The sequence below is a fragment of the Gobio gobio genome, assembly GCF_949357685.1.
Source record: "Gobio gobio genome assembly, chromosome: 20".
Taxonomy (NCBI): domain Eukaryota; kingdom Metazoa; phylum Chordata; class Actinopteri; order Cypriniformes; family Gobionidae; genus Gobio; species Gobio gobio.
Window position 1 is genome coordinate 36,891,853 of NC_137113.1, and position 15,837 is coordinate 36,907,689.

At 38.1% G+C, this 15,837-nt stretch overlaps 1 protein-coding gene across 9 annotated transcripts in view; it reads right to left on the minus strand.

The window, feature by feature from the left end:
* kcnh6b (potassium voltage-gated channel, subfamily H (eag-related), member 6b) overlaps positions 1-15,075 on the minus strand; it is a 34,660-nt gene extending 19,585 nt beyond the window's left edge. For 2 of the 9 annotated variants that reach the window (XM_079801287.1, XM_079801293.1), the window contains exons 1-4: positions 14,954-15,075; positions 5,872-6,053; positions 1,961-2,386; positions 1,035-1,431 (exon numbers count right to left, since the gene is read on the minus strand). In XM_079801287.1, the coding sequence (XP_079657413.1) occupies positions 1,035-1,431; positions 1,961-2,386; positions 5,872-6,053; positions 14,954-14,969 (1,021 nt within the window). In that variant the 5' untranslated portion in view covers positions 14,970-15,075. Of the gene's footprint in view, positions 1-1,034; positions 1,432-1,960; positions 2,387-5,871; positions 6,054-14,804 lie in introns of all 9 variants that reach the window. The other 7 variants (XM_079801289.1, XM_079801288.1, XR_013815339.1 and 4 more) reach the window with 6 other exon arrangements.
* Between the last annotated feature and the right edge of the window lie 762 nt (positions 15,076-15,837).

The window sequence follows — 15,837 nt, forward strand, 5'->3', positions numbered from 1 at the left end:
TTAAAGTAATCCAAAAGTAGTCTGATTATATTACCTCAAATATGTAATGGATTATGTTACTAACTACAATTTTGTCATGTAATTTGTATTCAGTAACCAATTACAGATGGTAAGTAATCTACCCAACTCTGCCTGTATGTATACTTGGGCTGTTGGAGAAGATATTAAAAAATTACGTAATAACGTAAATGATAACAATACAAAAAACTATAACAGTCAGATTAAGGTAGCTAATCTGTATTATGCGGTTAAATGTCAAAAGTCCAATATCATACACTATTCAATTTCACATTTCATATCAAGTAGACTCGGTCAAAATCTCGGAGTCGAGGGTCTGTCTCTCGCTCACTGGACGATGTTGAAGGCACTTCAAAATGGGGAATTTGCGAGTGCATGGCTGCTTCCGAAAAATCGCATACTCTCTTGAGTAGGTACTTATTTTGAATCACAACCGCTAAAACTAGTACATTCTATATAATATGAATGTGTGTAGTATGAATGTAATCTGGACATACTACATACGCCATGTTCATGTGACCTACCAGCGTCAGTTACGTCGCTTCACTGTCATTAAGGGGGGGGGGGTCTAATGCTTTTTCATGCATTCTGACTTATTTACATGGTTAATGCTAAACGTGGCCAAAATGTTTTCATACAATCTGCTTACACTCCACTGACAGGTAAGTTTAGGAGTGGACCTTCATGTTTATAAAAGCTTCTCAAAGTACAGAGAGAGCAACTCTTGTTAGGGTTAAAAAAAATGTTGCCTCCCCAAAGAACATTTTAAGGAACTGTTCTTACAAGAACCATATTTTCTCAGAGTGAATAACCTTTCTAATAATCTGAAGAACTTTTACATTGGAAATGTTTAAGGTTCATCATGGAAACATAGATGCCAATAATGAACTTTTATAGAGTGTAGTTCACCAGCATTAGCTTTTAGGTCTAAAATGTTATTAGCCAGTCTAAAGAAGACACAGTAGAAAGGGACAGAAATTTCAGTGTGAAATAAAGATCTTTTTACAGTTACTTACAGCCAATGAGCATCACGCAGATAGAGAACATCTTCTCAGAGTTGGTGTTTGGAGAGACGTTCCCAAAGCCCACACTGGTCAGACTACTGAAGGTGAAATAGAGTGCAGTGATGTATTTATCCTGGTTGGAGGGTCCTGAGCTGGCATCGCTGTCGTTGTAATGCTTTCCCAGTTGATCGGCCAGGTTATCCAGCCAACCTGTCTTCATGTAAGGCCTCTCCACATGGCCAATGGCATACCAGATACAAGCCAACCAATGAGCAATCAGCATAAAGGTGCACATGAGCAAGAAGAGGACTGCAGCTCCATACTCTGAGTATCGATCTAATTTTCTGGCCACACGGACCAACCGCAGCAGGCGAGCTGTCTTCAACAGGCCAATGAGAGTGGCTGTCGTCTGCAAATTGGATGAGGGGAGGTCAAAGAAAGAATAGTGAGCATTATGACACAAATAGTGAGTCTCAGTCATATATTCCTTGTGAAACAGAAATACTTTTAGAATGAGTATACTTATTACGGAAATAATATACTTATTACTTAAGTGCAAACGGAATGCATTGTTTTTTTTTCAGAACATTGAATTTTTATGTAATAGTTGAAATTTAAATGTAATAATGAATAACACGCTACTGTTAAAATTATAATCAAGTACTTTGCATGTGCTTTAGTGTGTTAGTCAACACATACAAATAAGTGTACTTCTTTAAAGTACAAAAAAAGATAAAAAATATTTAATTTGACATTAAAGTTCATGTGCATGTAAAGGCAGACGTCCCAAAACTTTTGCCAATATAGTGTATCCCTTATACATTTATATCTACTGTTTTCTGGACTTATTCTACAAACTTGCATCTTAAGAAAATAACATCACATTACTGTGTCTTATCGGTATCACAAATTAACAAACACTCGGTAGACGTTCATACCTCATCTAATCCAGACCTGGAGATGAGCAGATCAAATGGAATCGCAGCCACCATGTCAATGAGAAACCAGCCTTTGATATAATGGATAGCGATGTGCTTGGGATGGGTCACCACCTCATCATTTTGATTCACGTACGTCGTCCTGAAGGTAATCACAATGTCTATGATGAACAGAGCGTCCACTATCACGTCTACAACATTTAAAGGGTTACAGGTGTAACCACAGGTGAGTCTCCTATCCTCATCCAGCTCATTGAGGAGGAAAGCAGCAGAGTACGGAGTGAAGACCGCTGTGTAGAGCACTAGCAGGAGGATGATCCAGTCCCACACGGCTTTGAAAGGACTGTAGTGCAACATGATCCACCTGTGGACATCTGTTACCTGGAGCTTGTACACAGGCAAGACATCAGCACCAAGAGACAGTACCTGTGCGTGGAAAGAGATGGTCAGTTTTAGCAAGAATGTCTAACAACTAGCAGCCATATCGCCCTGTAGCCATATCACCCAGTAACCCAAGACTGGTTTCCCACTGAAGCTAAGCAGGGCTGAGCCTGGTCAGTACCTAGATGGGAGACCTCCTGGGAAAACCAGGTAGCTGCTGGAAGAGGTGTTAGTGAAGCCAGCAGAGGGTGTTCACCCTGTGGTCTGTGTGGGTCCTTACACCTCAGTATAGTGATGGGGACACTATACTGTCAAAGAACACTGTCCTTCGGATGAGACATTAAACCGAGGTCCTGACTCTCTGTGCTCATAAAAAATCTGGCTAATCATCGCAACCTGGCTAAATTTGCCCATTGGCCTCTGTCCATCATGGCCTCCTAATAATCCCCACATACTGATTGGCTTCATCACTCTCCTCTCCACCAATAAGCTGGTGTGTGGCTGCCGTCGCATCAGCCAGGTGGATGCTGCACATTGGTGGTGGTTGAGGAGATTCCCCTCTTCGATATGTAAAGCGCTTTGAGTACCCAGAAAAAGCGCTATATAAATGTTACAAATTATTATTAACAAATGGAAATCACTACAAAGGAAATAAATCTGGGCCCGTATTCATAAAGAATCTTAATGCAAAGAGTAGCTCCTAGTGACAAAATTCTAAGAAAATTCGTAGAAATGTGGGCGTTTACTCTTAAAATCAACTAAAAAATCCTAGTAAAGAAAAAAGTAATTCAGAAAGGATCTTAACCCTTAAAAGAGGTCTTAAGATCAAATTTGTTAGGAGCACGGACGAGGACTTTTAAGAGGCTTAAGAGTTTCTTTAGCAGCGGAGAAAATGGCAGAAAGACGAAGAGGGAGAAGAAATGTGTTGCAGACAATGGATGACAGTGACTCAATAAGACGCTATAGATTAGATCGTGCAGGGATCATGTTTGTTGCATTAAATCCAACTTTCAAACCACCATTTAAATAGACATGCCAGCAATCAGTGTAATTGGAAAGAGTGGAACAATGTTTATAATTCTAAGCCAATCAAATACCTTAGGAAATTAACAGCATGGTAAATAATAAAAGGATTTATATTCAATTCAAATGTATTTGTATAGTGCTTTTCACGATCCATATCGTTTGTATACATATATATATATATATATATACATACATACACATATATATATATGTGTCATACGTAGCAACGGGGTCAGCCCCGCCTCTTCAGTAAGATAAAAGTTTTTGTATTTTCCTTGCTCAGAGTTGCTCTCAGATCGGTCCCGAATAGCTCTTAAGCTAAGACTCCTACGTAAAAGTTTTTAAGCTAAGTTTGGAGTTTTCTGAGAGGACTCTTAGAATCTTTATGAATACGGCCCTGGTGCTTTTGCTCAAAGCTAAACAAGCATTGAGCTTAAGCTGATGTTTTAAAATTAATATTTTGGGTTTAATGCAAGTTAAACTTAAAGTCACCATGAAATCAAAATGACAACTCTTATTTTTTATGGAATATTGGTGTTTATCATAAATTATTTATCCGTGCATGTCATTGTTTATTTATAATACGTGTGTACTGGCGTGAAGGCGGGACAACCCGTCACTCACATGAGCTCGACCAATAGCAAACCACAACTGTTCAACCAACCACTCAATTTCTGATGGACAAAAAGTCCCAGCCTACATTTTTTTTGTTTGCGGAGCGATTTAACTTGAATATACATCACAATACGGAAGAAAAGACTTTCACAACTTCAGTTTCATGCCGACTTCGATAGCCACAAAAAATGTGAGTTCTAGTGAGGTCCGTAAACATTAAAATACTTAGTTTCAATAGTACAGCCACAACATATAAACAAAATGCATGTAAACTTTGTTGTCACGATAAAAAAAAGTACTTTAAAAGTTGTGTTCATTTGTGAAGATTATCATGATGAACAAAACATGTAAGAATCATAAACCTTTGTTGGTCCCAGAACTTATTTTCTGCAATAATCCAAAAGATAAAAAATAAATATTGGGAACCAACGTGATGCACAGTTCCAAGTTTTAACAGAAGAAATAATGTTAATAAATTTGTAAGCCTTACATTTCTGCTTTTAAATCCTTTTCCCCATTCACCTTGCAAGTGTCTCAACATTTTAAAACCATAGATGCAGAAAATCCCATTATATATATACTGAATTCATCCATTATTAATATATTAATGTGAGGCAGTGCAAATGTATGTGCAGGAATTTACAATTGCGGGAACAGTGAATGAATTTTACAGTGCATGGTATATAAAAAGCTTTTTTTGTAAGATCTAGAGCTTTATGTGGTAAGATCTAAATTGGTTTCATGCACGAAAAAATTACTTTTAATCTTACCACATCAACCTTTTTATGGGTTATATCAAGTGGAAATAGATCCTTGAAATAGCAGCTACAGGTGACCACTTTTTTTAGTGTGCGACCCTAGGCTTTTTACTGTGCCACTCAAATAAATTAAATTGAACTGGATTCAATATTATCATTATGTAATATTTTCTATCTATAACAGATGTGTATGAAAGCTTGAATTCTTCAGTGACTTTACATTATTATCTGAAGCTCCCCAAACCATGACAGCAGCTTAAAGTCGGCATGAAACAGAAGTTGCGATAGTCTTTTCTTCCCTATTGTGATGTGAAATGGATTCTCAGACAAGAAAAAAAAAATTTAGGACGGGACTAGATTTTGTCCATTAAGAATTAATTGGATTGTTGGATTGATGTGGTTTGCTATTGCTGTGATCTCATGTGAGTGACAGGTTGTCCCGCTCCCGCCCTCACGCCAGTAAACATATCATCAGAAAAGAGAAAAGATGTTAAGTTATTTTGATTAAAATCACAAGGGCACATGAATAAAAAAAAGATGTGTGTGTACCGATAAATCGTTCATAAATACTGCAATTTTCCATAAAAATAAGAATTGTCATTTTTGATTTCATGGTGACTTTAACCTCAAAAATGGGTCAAATGGTTACAACTGAATGCCTGGGGGTGTGAGATGTTTGTGTTCTTTTTGGGAATAGACAGATTAAATGAAGAAAGAATTATGGGAAGAATTTGGGTAGACACATTAAGGTCTCCTTAAATAATCATCAAAACAATATGCGGGGTGAGACCTTATATCGTCAACTACATAACAATACTCTGTTTTGGACCAGGGGCCACAGGGCTTATGGATTTTTGCTATGGCAAAAGGCCATTTCTCTTGCACTAAGGGTTCATGTGTCTGTCCTAACGATCTTTCCACGAGTGGTTTTTGACCCCATTGTTTTCCATGTGCCAACTTCCATCATTATTCAGACAGATTTTCAGACATTTTTTTTCTTTAAGAACTTGAAGGATCTGAATATGTTGTAGCAGCACAATAGACAGATTTTTTTTTTTTTTTTTACAAAAAACATCATCAGTCTCCAGATCTTCATCTAAAATCTAAGGCAATCCCAACAATACATCCTACCTGCGTGACCTTCTCTTTCACATTCTGTGTGCGCTCCTTCACCTTTGGGGTAACAAGCTCAATGTTGCAGGGTGCCGTGGATTGATTGGATCGTCGCAAGTTTAGATTGAATGAAGGGAATCGGTTTAAAGTTTTCATCCGCTCAGAGCTGGAGGTAGAGTTCCACAAACTTGACTTCAAGCCTTTATGATAAAAGAAAAATAAAATGGATTGAATTAAGAACAGTTACATAATGACATAATATTTACTATAAACAAGAAATACAGTAATTGTTTTTTACATTATTTAAAATAAAATAATATAAAGTAATATATACAGTGAGGAAAATAAGTATTTGAACACCCTGCTATTTTGCAAGTTCTCCCACTTAGAAATCATGGAGGGGTCTGAAATTGTCATCGTAGGTGCATGTCCACTGTGAGAGACATAATATGAAAAAAAAAATCCAGAAATCACAATGTATGATTTTTAAACTATTTATTTGTTTGATACAGCTGCAAATAAGTATTTGAACACCTGAGAAAATCAATGTTAATATTTGGTACAGTAGCCTTTATTTGCAATTACAGAGGTCAAACGTTTCCTGTAGTTTTTCACCAGGTTTGCACACACTGCAGGAGGGATTTTGGCCCACTCCTCCACACAGATCTTCTCTAGATCAGTCAGGTTTCTGGCCTGTCGCTGAGAAACACAGAGTTTGAGGTCCCTCCAAAGATTCTCTATTGGGTTTAGGACTGGAGACTGGCTAGTCCACGCCAGAACCTTGATATGCTTCTTACAGAGCCACTCCTTGGTGTGCTTCGGGTCATTGTCATGTTGGAAGACCCAGCCTCGACCCATCTTCAATGCTCTAACTGAGGGAAGGAGGTTGTTCCCCAAAATCACGCAATACATGTCCCCGGTCATCCTCTCCTTAATCCAGTGCAGTCGCCCTGTCCCATGTGCAGAAAAACACCCCCAAAGCATGATGCTACCACCCCATGCTTCACAGTAGGGATGGTGTTCTTGGGATGGTACTCATCATTCTTCTTCCTCCAAACACGTTTAGTGGAATTATGACCAAAAAGTTCTATTTTGTTCTCATCTGACCACATGACTTTCTCCCATGACTCCTCTGGATCATCCAAATGGTCATTGGCAAACTTAAGACGGGCCTGGACATGTGCTGGTTTAAGCAGGGGAACCTTCCGTGCCATGCATGATTTCAAACCATGACGTCTTAGTGTATTACCAACAGTAACCTTGGAAACGGTGGTCCCAGCTCTTTTCAGGTCATTGACCCGCTCCTCCCGTGTTGTTCTGGGCTGATTTCTCACCTTTCTTAGGATCATTGAGACCCCACGAGGTGAGATCTTGCATGGAGCCCCAGTCCGAGGGAGATTGACAGTCATGTTTAGCTTCTTCCATTTTCTAATGATTGCTCCAACAGTGGACCTTTTTTCACCAAGCTGCTTGGCAATTTCCCCGTAGCCCTTTCCAGCCTTGTGGAGGTGTACAATTTTGTCTCTAGTGTCTTTGGACAGCTCTTTGGTCTTGGCCATGTTAGTAGTTGGATTTTTACTGATTGTATGGGGTGGACAGGTGTCTTTATGCAGCTAACGACCTCAAAAAGGTGCATCTAATTTAGGATAATAAATGGAGTGCAGGTGGACATTTTAAAGGCAGACTAACAGGTCTTTGAGGGTCAGAATTCTAGCTGATAGACAGGTGTTCAAATACATATTTGCAGCTGTATCATACAAATAAATAGTTAAAAAATCATAAATTGTGATTTCTCGATTTGTTTTTTTAAATTATGTCTCTCGCAGTGGACATGCACCTACGATGACATTTTCAGACCCCTCCATGATTTCCAAGTGGGAGAACTTGCAAAATAGCAGGGTGTTCAAATACTTATTTTCCTCACTGTGTGTATATATATATATATATATATATATATATATATATATATATATATATATATATATATATATATATATATATATATATATATATATATATATATATATATATATATATATATATATATATATATATATATATATATATATAAATATTTAAATGTTTATTAGGGCCCAAGCCCTGAAAGGGCGCAGAGCCCTATTGTTCTTCCTCAGATTATTCTTTGTTTTTTTTTTTTTTTTTTTTTTTTTTTTTTTTTTTCGACTTCTCGGGTACTTTTGGGGCACTTAACATGCTCGAAAACTCTTGAAACTTCGCACAGGCGTCGGAATGCGCGGCCATCAGAGCCGGACTGAAGCTGGTACCCGGGCGTGGCAGGGGGGCTCGACAGCGCCCCCTAAAGTGGGGTCTGAAAACTTGGTCCATATATCAAACACACTTGCACGTACATGTATGAAACTCGGTACACATATAGATCTCATCGGGCCAAACAACTTTCGTGCTCATAGTTATGCGTCAGCCCAACAGGAAGTGAGCTATAATCGGTTGTTCGGAAAACCCATGCTCTGGAATTTAATATACTCCTCCGAGGCCATTGTTTCGATCATTGCCAAACTCGGTCAGCATCAAGTGAACATATCCAGGATGCTAAATTGCGAGCGGATTTTTGATATCTCAAATGGTTTGGCCGTGGCGAAGCAACGAATTTATGGCGAGAAAAGGGAAACAGGAAGTGTGTTATAACGTCAGCAAACATTGACTGATTTGGATGAAACTTCAGCTGTGTGTTCGTTGTAAGAGGCCGATCACATGGATATGACTTTTGTGAGTCAAAGTTATTGCGCCACCAACTGGCAGCAGGAAGTGTGTCACTTTCAAAAATGCTTTGAATCACCATCTTATTTTCACACGATTGACTTCAAACTTCATCAGTATAATGTGAAAACATGACAGATAGAGACATATGAATGAATTCCTGATATTTCAAATAATGCTGCCATGGCAACATGTCAAAGTTTAATAATGTTTTGACTGTTTGTGTGCCCTCCCCTCTATCACCAAAAGGGGGCAGTGTTGTATTATTTTTGAAACTCCCTTTCTCTCTCTCTCTCTCTCTCTGTGCTTGCTTATGTGATTTATGAGGACACAAATGTGTATGATGACATGGCTATTGGTATTACAACGTAGTGGTTAATGTGGACATGAACTATGACACTATATCACTACAGAACTCATTTTCTAAATCACATTTGAGTTGCAATTCTTATCATCTGACAGCCGTGATTTCATGTACTCATTCAGACAGAACTCTTTTTTTAAAACAGAGGAGTGTGAGTGTGTTTTCTATACATGTGCTTTACAGAAGGTCATGTGCTGTGTTTGCAAAGATCACTTTTGACACATTTGTCTTTAAATTCATTATTTACTGACATAGTTCAAATTTATTTAAAAAAAAAATTCACATTATTTTCTACAAGTGTCTGTTTATAAGTGTCTTTTTTTCACAGAAAGTTTTTGTTTGAACGTGAATATTTGTATAATTCAGGGTCTGAGTTTTTACGTTCTCCTCGTAGGTGATTTATTCAATCTCCACCAAACTCGGTCAACGTGAAACGGAAGCTTAACGCATTAAAAATATTTAACGCAAATAACACAGCGTCCGTTTTTATATCCATTTTTGCTTAGCGTTACATGATCACGCTCCTATTCATGTACATGCTTCCAAGCGCGACAAGACACAAGAGAGCGCGCTGTATGCCAGTGTCCTGTCTGTGTGTGTGTTAGTGTCCTGTCTGTGTGTGTGTGTGTGTGTGTGTCCTGTCTGTGTGTGTGTGTATGTGTATGTGTGTGTGTCAGTGTCCTATCTCTGTAGATGCGTCTCATGTCAGCTATTCAAGGGACACTGACACACACACACACACACACACACACACACACACACACACACACTCGATGCATAGATAGACTCGCGTCAGTTTCCTGCTCACATCGAGTTCTCTTTTGCCTAGGGTTGCCAACTCTCACGCATTTGGCGTGACACTCACGCTTTCAGGCTCTGTCTCACGCTCTCACGCTGCCCAACTTAATCTCACGCCAAATTGCCAAACCTGCTTTTGATATTAAACAATGTCTAAGCTTTTACATTTTTTAAAGTTTTAATGCGAAATTCAAACAATAAATAGCGTTTTGGCGCTAATATGGCATAACAGTTAAAGCCAGAGTGTTGAAAAACCATTCGGAGTTGCGACATGCTCTATCATCTCCCGGCGGCGCGCGCAGTCGTGCTTCACAGAAATCTCAATACTTCTAGCGCTGTGTCAATACATTTGAATGGCTTGATACACAACAGCTCCACTTTACAGGGGTTTGCAGCAAGTTTTGGTAAACAGTACAGCATAGTGTGCATTGATTATTACATCAACCATACAGGATCGTTTTATAATGGAGAGTAATGCAACAATGTTAACATTAATGTTAATGTTTTTTATTGTACTTAGCCTTCAGGTATTCCATACTAATTGGTCATACTCATACTAATTGATGGTCAAATGTGACCATACACCTTAACTATTTTTCAATTAAATAAATGTTCTATATTTTAGTTCAATAATATTTATTGAATATTTTGAGGAGATCTTTTGGTACTAAATACTAGTTGTGCAATATTTATTGTCAATAATGACCACTTAAAATATTTTTCTTCTAATATTTGTATTATTTATATTACAATTAGTATAGTAATAAGGTTAAATTAGAGAATTATTTTTCAAAGAGGCAAATTAGAGTCATTTTGTGGAGTCAGCCTGTCATTAATGTTCATCAAAGAACAACGGGAACAGAGAAAATTGTAGCTTTAATGATGATTCATCTATATTTCATTTAATATTTATACAGTTAAGGAAGGTTTGATAACTATTACATTTCTGTATAACAGGGAAGGCCATGGGTAAATATAACATTTATTATTTTCATTTATTATTTATTTATTCCATTTATTATCATTTATTATTACTATACTCTCCTTGAAGTTTACTTCCCGCTACTTTTTCCCTCTTCCTCCCAACCGCGCGGCTGCAACTGTCTTCTTCTTCTTCGATAGTAGCCTAAGCCAGTGTTTCCCAACCTTTTTTCAGTCATTTTATCATACGTTACGCTAGGGGTGTAACGGTACAGATTGCTCACGGTTCGGTTTGTATCACGGTTTAAGGTTCACCGTTTCGGTACGGTTCAGTATTTGCTATGTTCAGGGAAAAAAGGACTACTGTCAAATAAAACAAAAGAAAATAATAAGAACAAATCATTTAAATACAAGCAGCAGCACAAATAAATACTATTGAGCAAAGATACTAATAAAATAAACTATGCTTTTCAGGTTTTTCAGGTACGTCTAACATTAGTTTTCAGGTAGGCCTACAGAAATTGATCAAATGTAAAATAACATTGCATATATGACTGTATAAATTAAAGATTAATCCTATTAAACTTACAAAAGTTATTCAATCAAGAGCAGTGAGTGATGCCCTTGTCTTTTGTTTGACATTAAACAGACAGCAGTAAAGGCTACTGCCCCTTTAAGACCTCGGATATGCGTCGTCTTTTCTGGACTGTATAAAGCTTACTTAAGCCATATACAGACTATGTCTGCTAGAATACTCATCAATATGTTGACATACTTTTTGCGTGAGTTTGTCCATTCAAGAGCAAGACTTGAAAGAGAACTCAATTGAGAATGAGGAGATGTCGTCACGACACAGCGCCCCGCCCCCCTTCCGCCATTTTGGGGGTCTGCCCGCCAGGTAATGAATTCGGACAGAGACTGGAGAAGAGATATTCTGATGATTACTATGTACATAGTTTTCCAAACTCAACTGAACATTAAGTTTTAATCCACCCAAGCCGATCTGAGAAAGCAGCGGCTGGTAAACGTACGCCATTATTTCACCACAGGGTGTCAGTCATGGTCTTAACTAGTGAGCGCGATGCTGAAGTGTGAGACACTTGATCAATACGAACCTTTATTTATTTGTATTAAACATGTTGATCACTATTCTGTCATTTTTCATTGTCGGTCATTTTACTGTATGCTATAAACATGTTTATGCCCAAAACGCTTAATTAATATTCAAGGTAGGCCTAGTTGACTGTCATTTTCCTCTACTGTGCATCACTGTTTAAGATTAATTCAATATTTAACATGGTTAACATTACATCCATTTAAAGCACGTACCGAGCATTCATTCTACTCAAGAAGGCTGGAATAAAAGCACCAGCGCACACAAACGATCATTTAAATTTTTAGTCAAATTAATTTAAAAATATAAACTCAACAGGTACAAAATATGATCAGTAAGAGAAAAACACTGCTAAGGATGACGAGCACTGGACTGCTGCAGGATAGTGGGGAGATATATTTATTATTCAGAATGCACAGGAAATATATTTATAGAAACATTTCAGTGCAAGGTGGTAAAGAGTTCTGCCGTGGCAGCTCGTATGGGTCAACGTTTTTGATATCAGCTTCTCTAAATACCTCAGCTTGGCGCTGGTAGTAAGTTTCTCCCTGTACGAGACCTCTTCTTCTCCATTTCAAGTTTTCTCGTAATTTCTCCGCTTAAACGCCGCGATGATAATTCCTCGAGCCGTCTTTCCTGCTCTGATCTCTGTTTCGCTCTTACAATGTTACCCCTGGCAACCGATAGCGTCGGATCCCGGAATGGTGTACGGGCCAGACTCCGCCCACGACCATGACGTATCTCCTCATTCTCAATATTTGCGCGCTGAGAGACGTGTGCGCGCTCTCGGATGAGTGCACGGAAAATTTTCTCACAGTGCGCGCGACTTCTCATTCGCGTCTTCTGGCACTAAACCAGATAGTTGCGTGTTCTGAGTTAACACAATCAGAACGTAAAAATACGGGATATTTTACGGGAAAATACTAAAACGGGAAGACAGCGGGAAAAGAGCTAAAATACGTGAGAAACCCGGAAAAAACGGGAGGGTTGACAGCTATGGTGTGTGTGTGTGTGTGTGTGCGATATGTAGGCTTAGGGGTAGTGTAGGGGGATAGAATGTACAGTTTGTACAGTATACAAACCATTAAGTCTATGGAATGCCATCTGCCTGTCTTTCCCCTTCCCCCTCTCTATCTGTGTGTGTGTGTGTGGGGAGGGGGGGGGGGTCTCTCTCTCACCCTGTGAGTTTGTGTGTGTGCCTTTCTCTCAGTCCTTCCCCTCCCCCTCACTCTCACTCTATCATTGTGTGTGTGTGTGTGTGTGTGTGTGTGTGTGTGTGTGTGTGTGTGTGTGTGTGTGTGTGTGTGTGTGTGTGTGTGTGTGTGTGTGTGTGTGTGTGTGTGTGTGTGTGTGTGACTTTCTCTCTTGATCATAATTTAACCCTTTCATATAGGCTATCACAAATAACTATCACTTGAAATAAAAACGTCATGTGATGTGTTTGCCAAGATCACGTATGATGCACATGTCTTTAAATTAATTATTTACTGATATAATATAAATGTATTAAAACATAAATTTCACATGATTTTATAAAAGTGGCTATTTATAATAAACTTCCATAAAATGTAGACACGCATCTTACTCTTACCTGACACTGATATTAAAATCATCTTTGCAGTTTCTGTGATTTGGCTCCATTTATACATTTTTTATTAAAAAATTTTTATTGGACCACCCATATTGAAATTAAAGCATGTTTTATGGTGCATAAGATTGGTGCACAAATGGTAGCTAAGGTAGCTCAAAAACACATGAAGAGAAGTGTTAGAATAAAACAACATCAGCATTCGAATGGTATTCTGAACTCATTCCAATTTGACCTTTGACATAATCTGACATGAAATTCATATAAATTTAATTGATCTCATAGATGTGGCTGTTGTGGTTTGTGGTCATAGCAGCACCAACTGCTGCAGTTAATGTGGTGAATTCAGATGACTTTGACATAGTCCTTTTATGTTTTCCCATTTTAAATGCCTATTGCCTGCCGTGCACAGTTAAACTGATGCCACCGGGGTGGCGGTGCCACCGGCTTGGGCCCGTCATCGCTGCTCGCAGCTTTAATTGCAAATTGTTTTATGATTCATTCACAAAGAAAGATAATGCAAAATGCCCCAAAATTACACTTTTGATACATGCATCTTATATAAAGAACTATTTTAAACTGTAAGAAGGCAGGGATAAATGATTTCAGTCAGGGGACAAAATAAGTTCACATTTGTTTCAACTTTTTCTCAGATGATTCCCTAGAAAACAGTACAGTCGACACATGAGTCAATTAGTACAGAGTAACAATAATGTAGATAGCATGGCTCAGATAATATGATCTTGGAAGGATTTGATGAGATGCTAGAGTTCTTAGACTTTGGTATCTTAGCAAATCTAAGCACATTTTGAGAAATGATTAAGATCTTCTGAAGCACTACAGGATACATATGAGATGAGTCTTTTTCTCAGGAAGAACATAAGAAGCAGGGGGTGTCTAGAAGACACATTTAAGATATTAACATTTAAGATATCTTTTTATTTTCTATAGATATGAAATCACCTATAGCCACATAAATACATTTTTGTGTGATTCATTTGAAGAACCATGCTGCTCCCCTTAACAAAAGAAAATCTACTTACTGCTGTTTTATAACCAGAGTAGTTGCTGTTTGTTCCAAATGGTGTTAGCTTCATATTGGAATAATAATATAGCAATAAAATAATTCACTCATGAAAACAAATTCTGTATTAGAAATTCCTGGTATCCAGAGATTCATACGATTTGCAAAATCATATCTCTAGCAGTTTTGTGACTCTAAGTACATTTAAGATCTCCTAAATTAAAGGTTCTCCTGTAGCCTTGTAGTGTTCTTAGTCAGCTCTGCTGATGTTCTGATGCAAATATTTGCCAAAATGAAAGTTTCTGTTGCTTTTATAAACCAGTTTTTGGAATGACTAGCAGATTTTCTATTAGTGGTCATCGTATGAATGCTGGGTTTTTTTTGCTAAGAGTTTTTCAAAACATACCCAAAATCAGTAGTAAATCCTTCAAAGAAACAGTGTCTTCATGTGTGGAAGCTCCTCCTACGTCACTGTTGGGGACTCCGTTCTACATCTGACCTTAACTGAGAGACACTACACTGTACAGTAAAGTTATATAATAAAATCTCTCTTACCGTGGAAGTGGTGCATTTTGTCAGTTCTCGCCAAGTTACCCGCCAGGGCAATCTGTTACAGACCCAGCTTCATATGGTACATAATCCAAATGCCATTCCTGTACAAACACATTGATATCTCTGATAGGGTCGTCCTCTTGTGACTCGACCCAGAACATCGACAAACAAACCCTCACGTGGACAAAAACCTGTCTGTGTGAACCAGTCAGCTGCATGCTGCAGCGGCGGCCACTCTTAAACAAATCAATTACATCACAATCAAACACGTTCATGAAAGCACAATTATTTCTCATTGGCGTTTTCGGACTCTTGCTTTTGCCTTCAGGACCAACCTCTTACCAGAAAAAAATGAATATGAGAAGAGATTCAGTGTTGGATCAATATTCCCATTACATATAGATTGAACTTGTGGCCTTTGATGGGGCTTTACATTGACCTGTTAATAATTCTTCATTATTCAATCACCAAAAACCGGCGGCGTCCTTTGATCAGTGAAACATTGTTTTCTGAAAACTTACTGGCCATGATTTTGATTCGTTACTACTGTACATGCATATTTATTGATATATTCATAGTTATGTCTGATAATGAGTTCCCAAAATAAGGCCATTCAAGGGATAGTTCACCCAAAAATGAAAATTCTGTCATCATTTAGTCAAGCTCAAGTTGTTCCAAACCTGTATACATTTATTTTGTTCTGCTGAACACAGCCATTGACATTCTTCCAAATATCTTCCTTTGTGTACAGCAGAAGAACAACTTGAACGTGACTAAATTATGACAGAATTTTCATTTTTTGGGTGAAATATCCCTTTAATTATCACAAAGTCTAATATCTTCATCGATGGAGGAACTTAAGTTTTGTTTAAGTTCTCCTGTGAAGT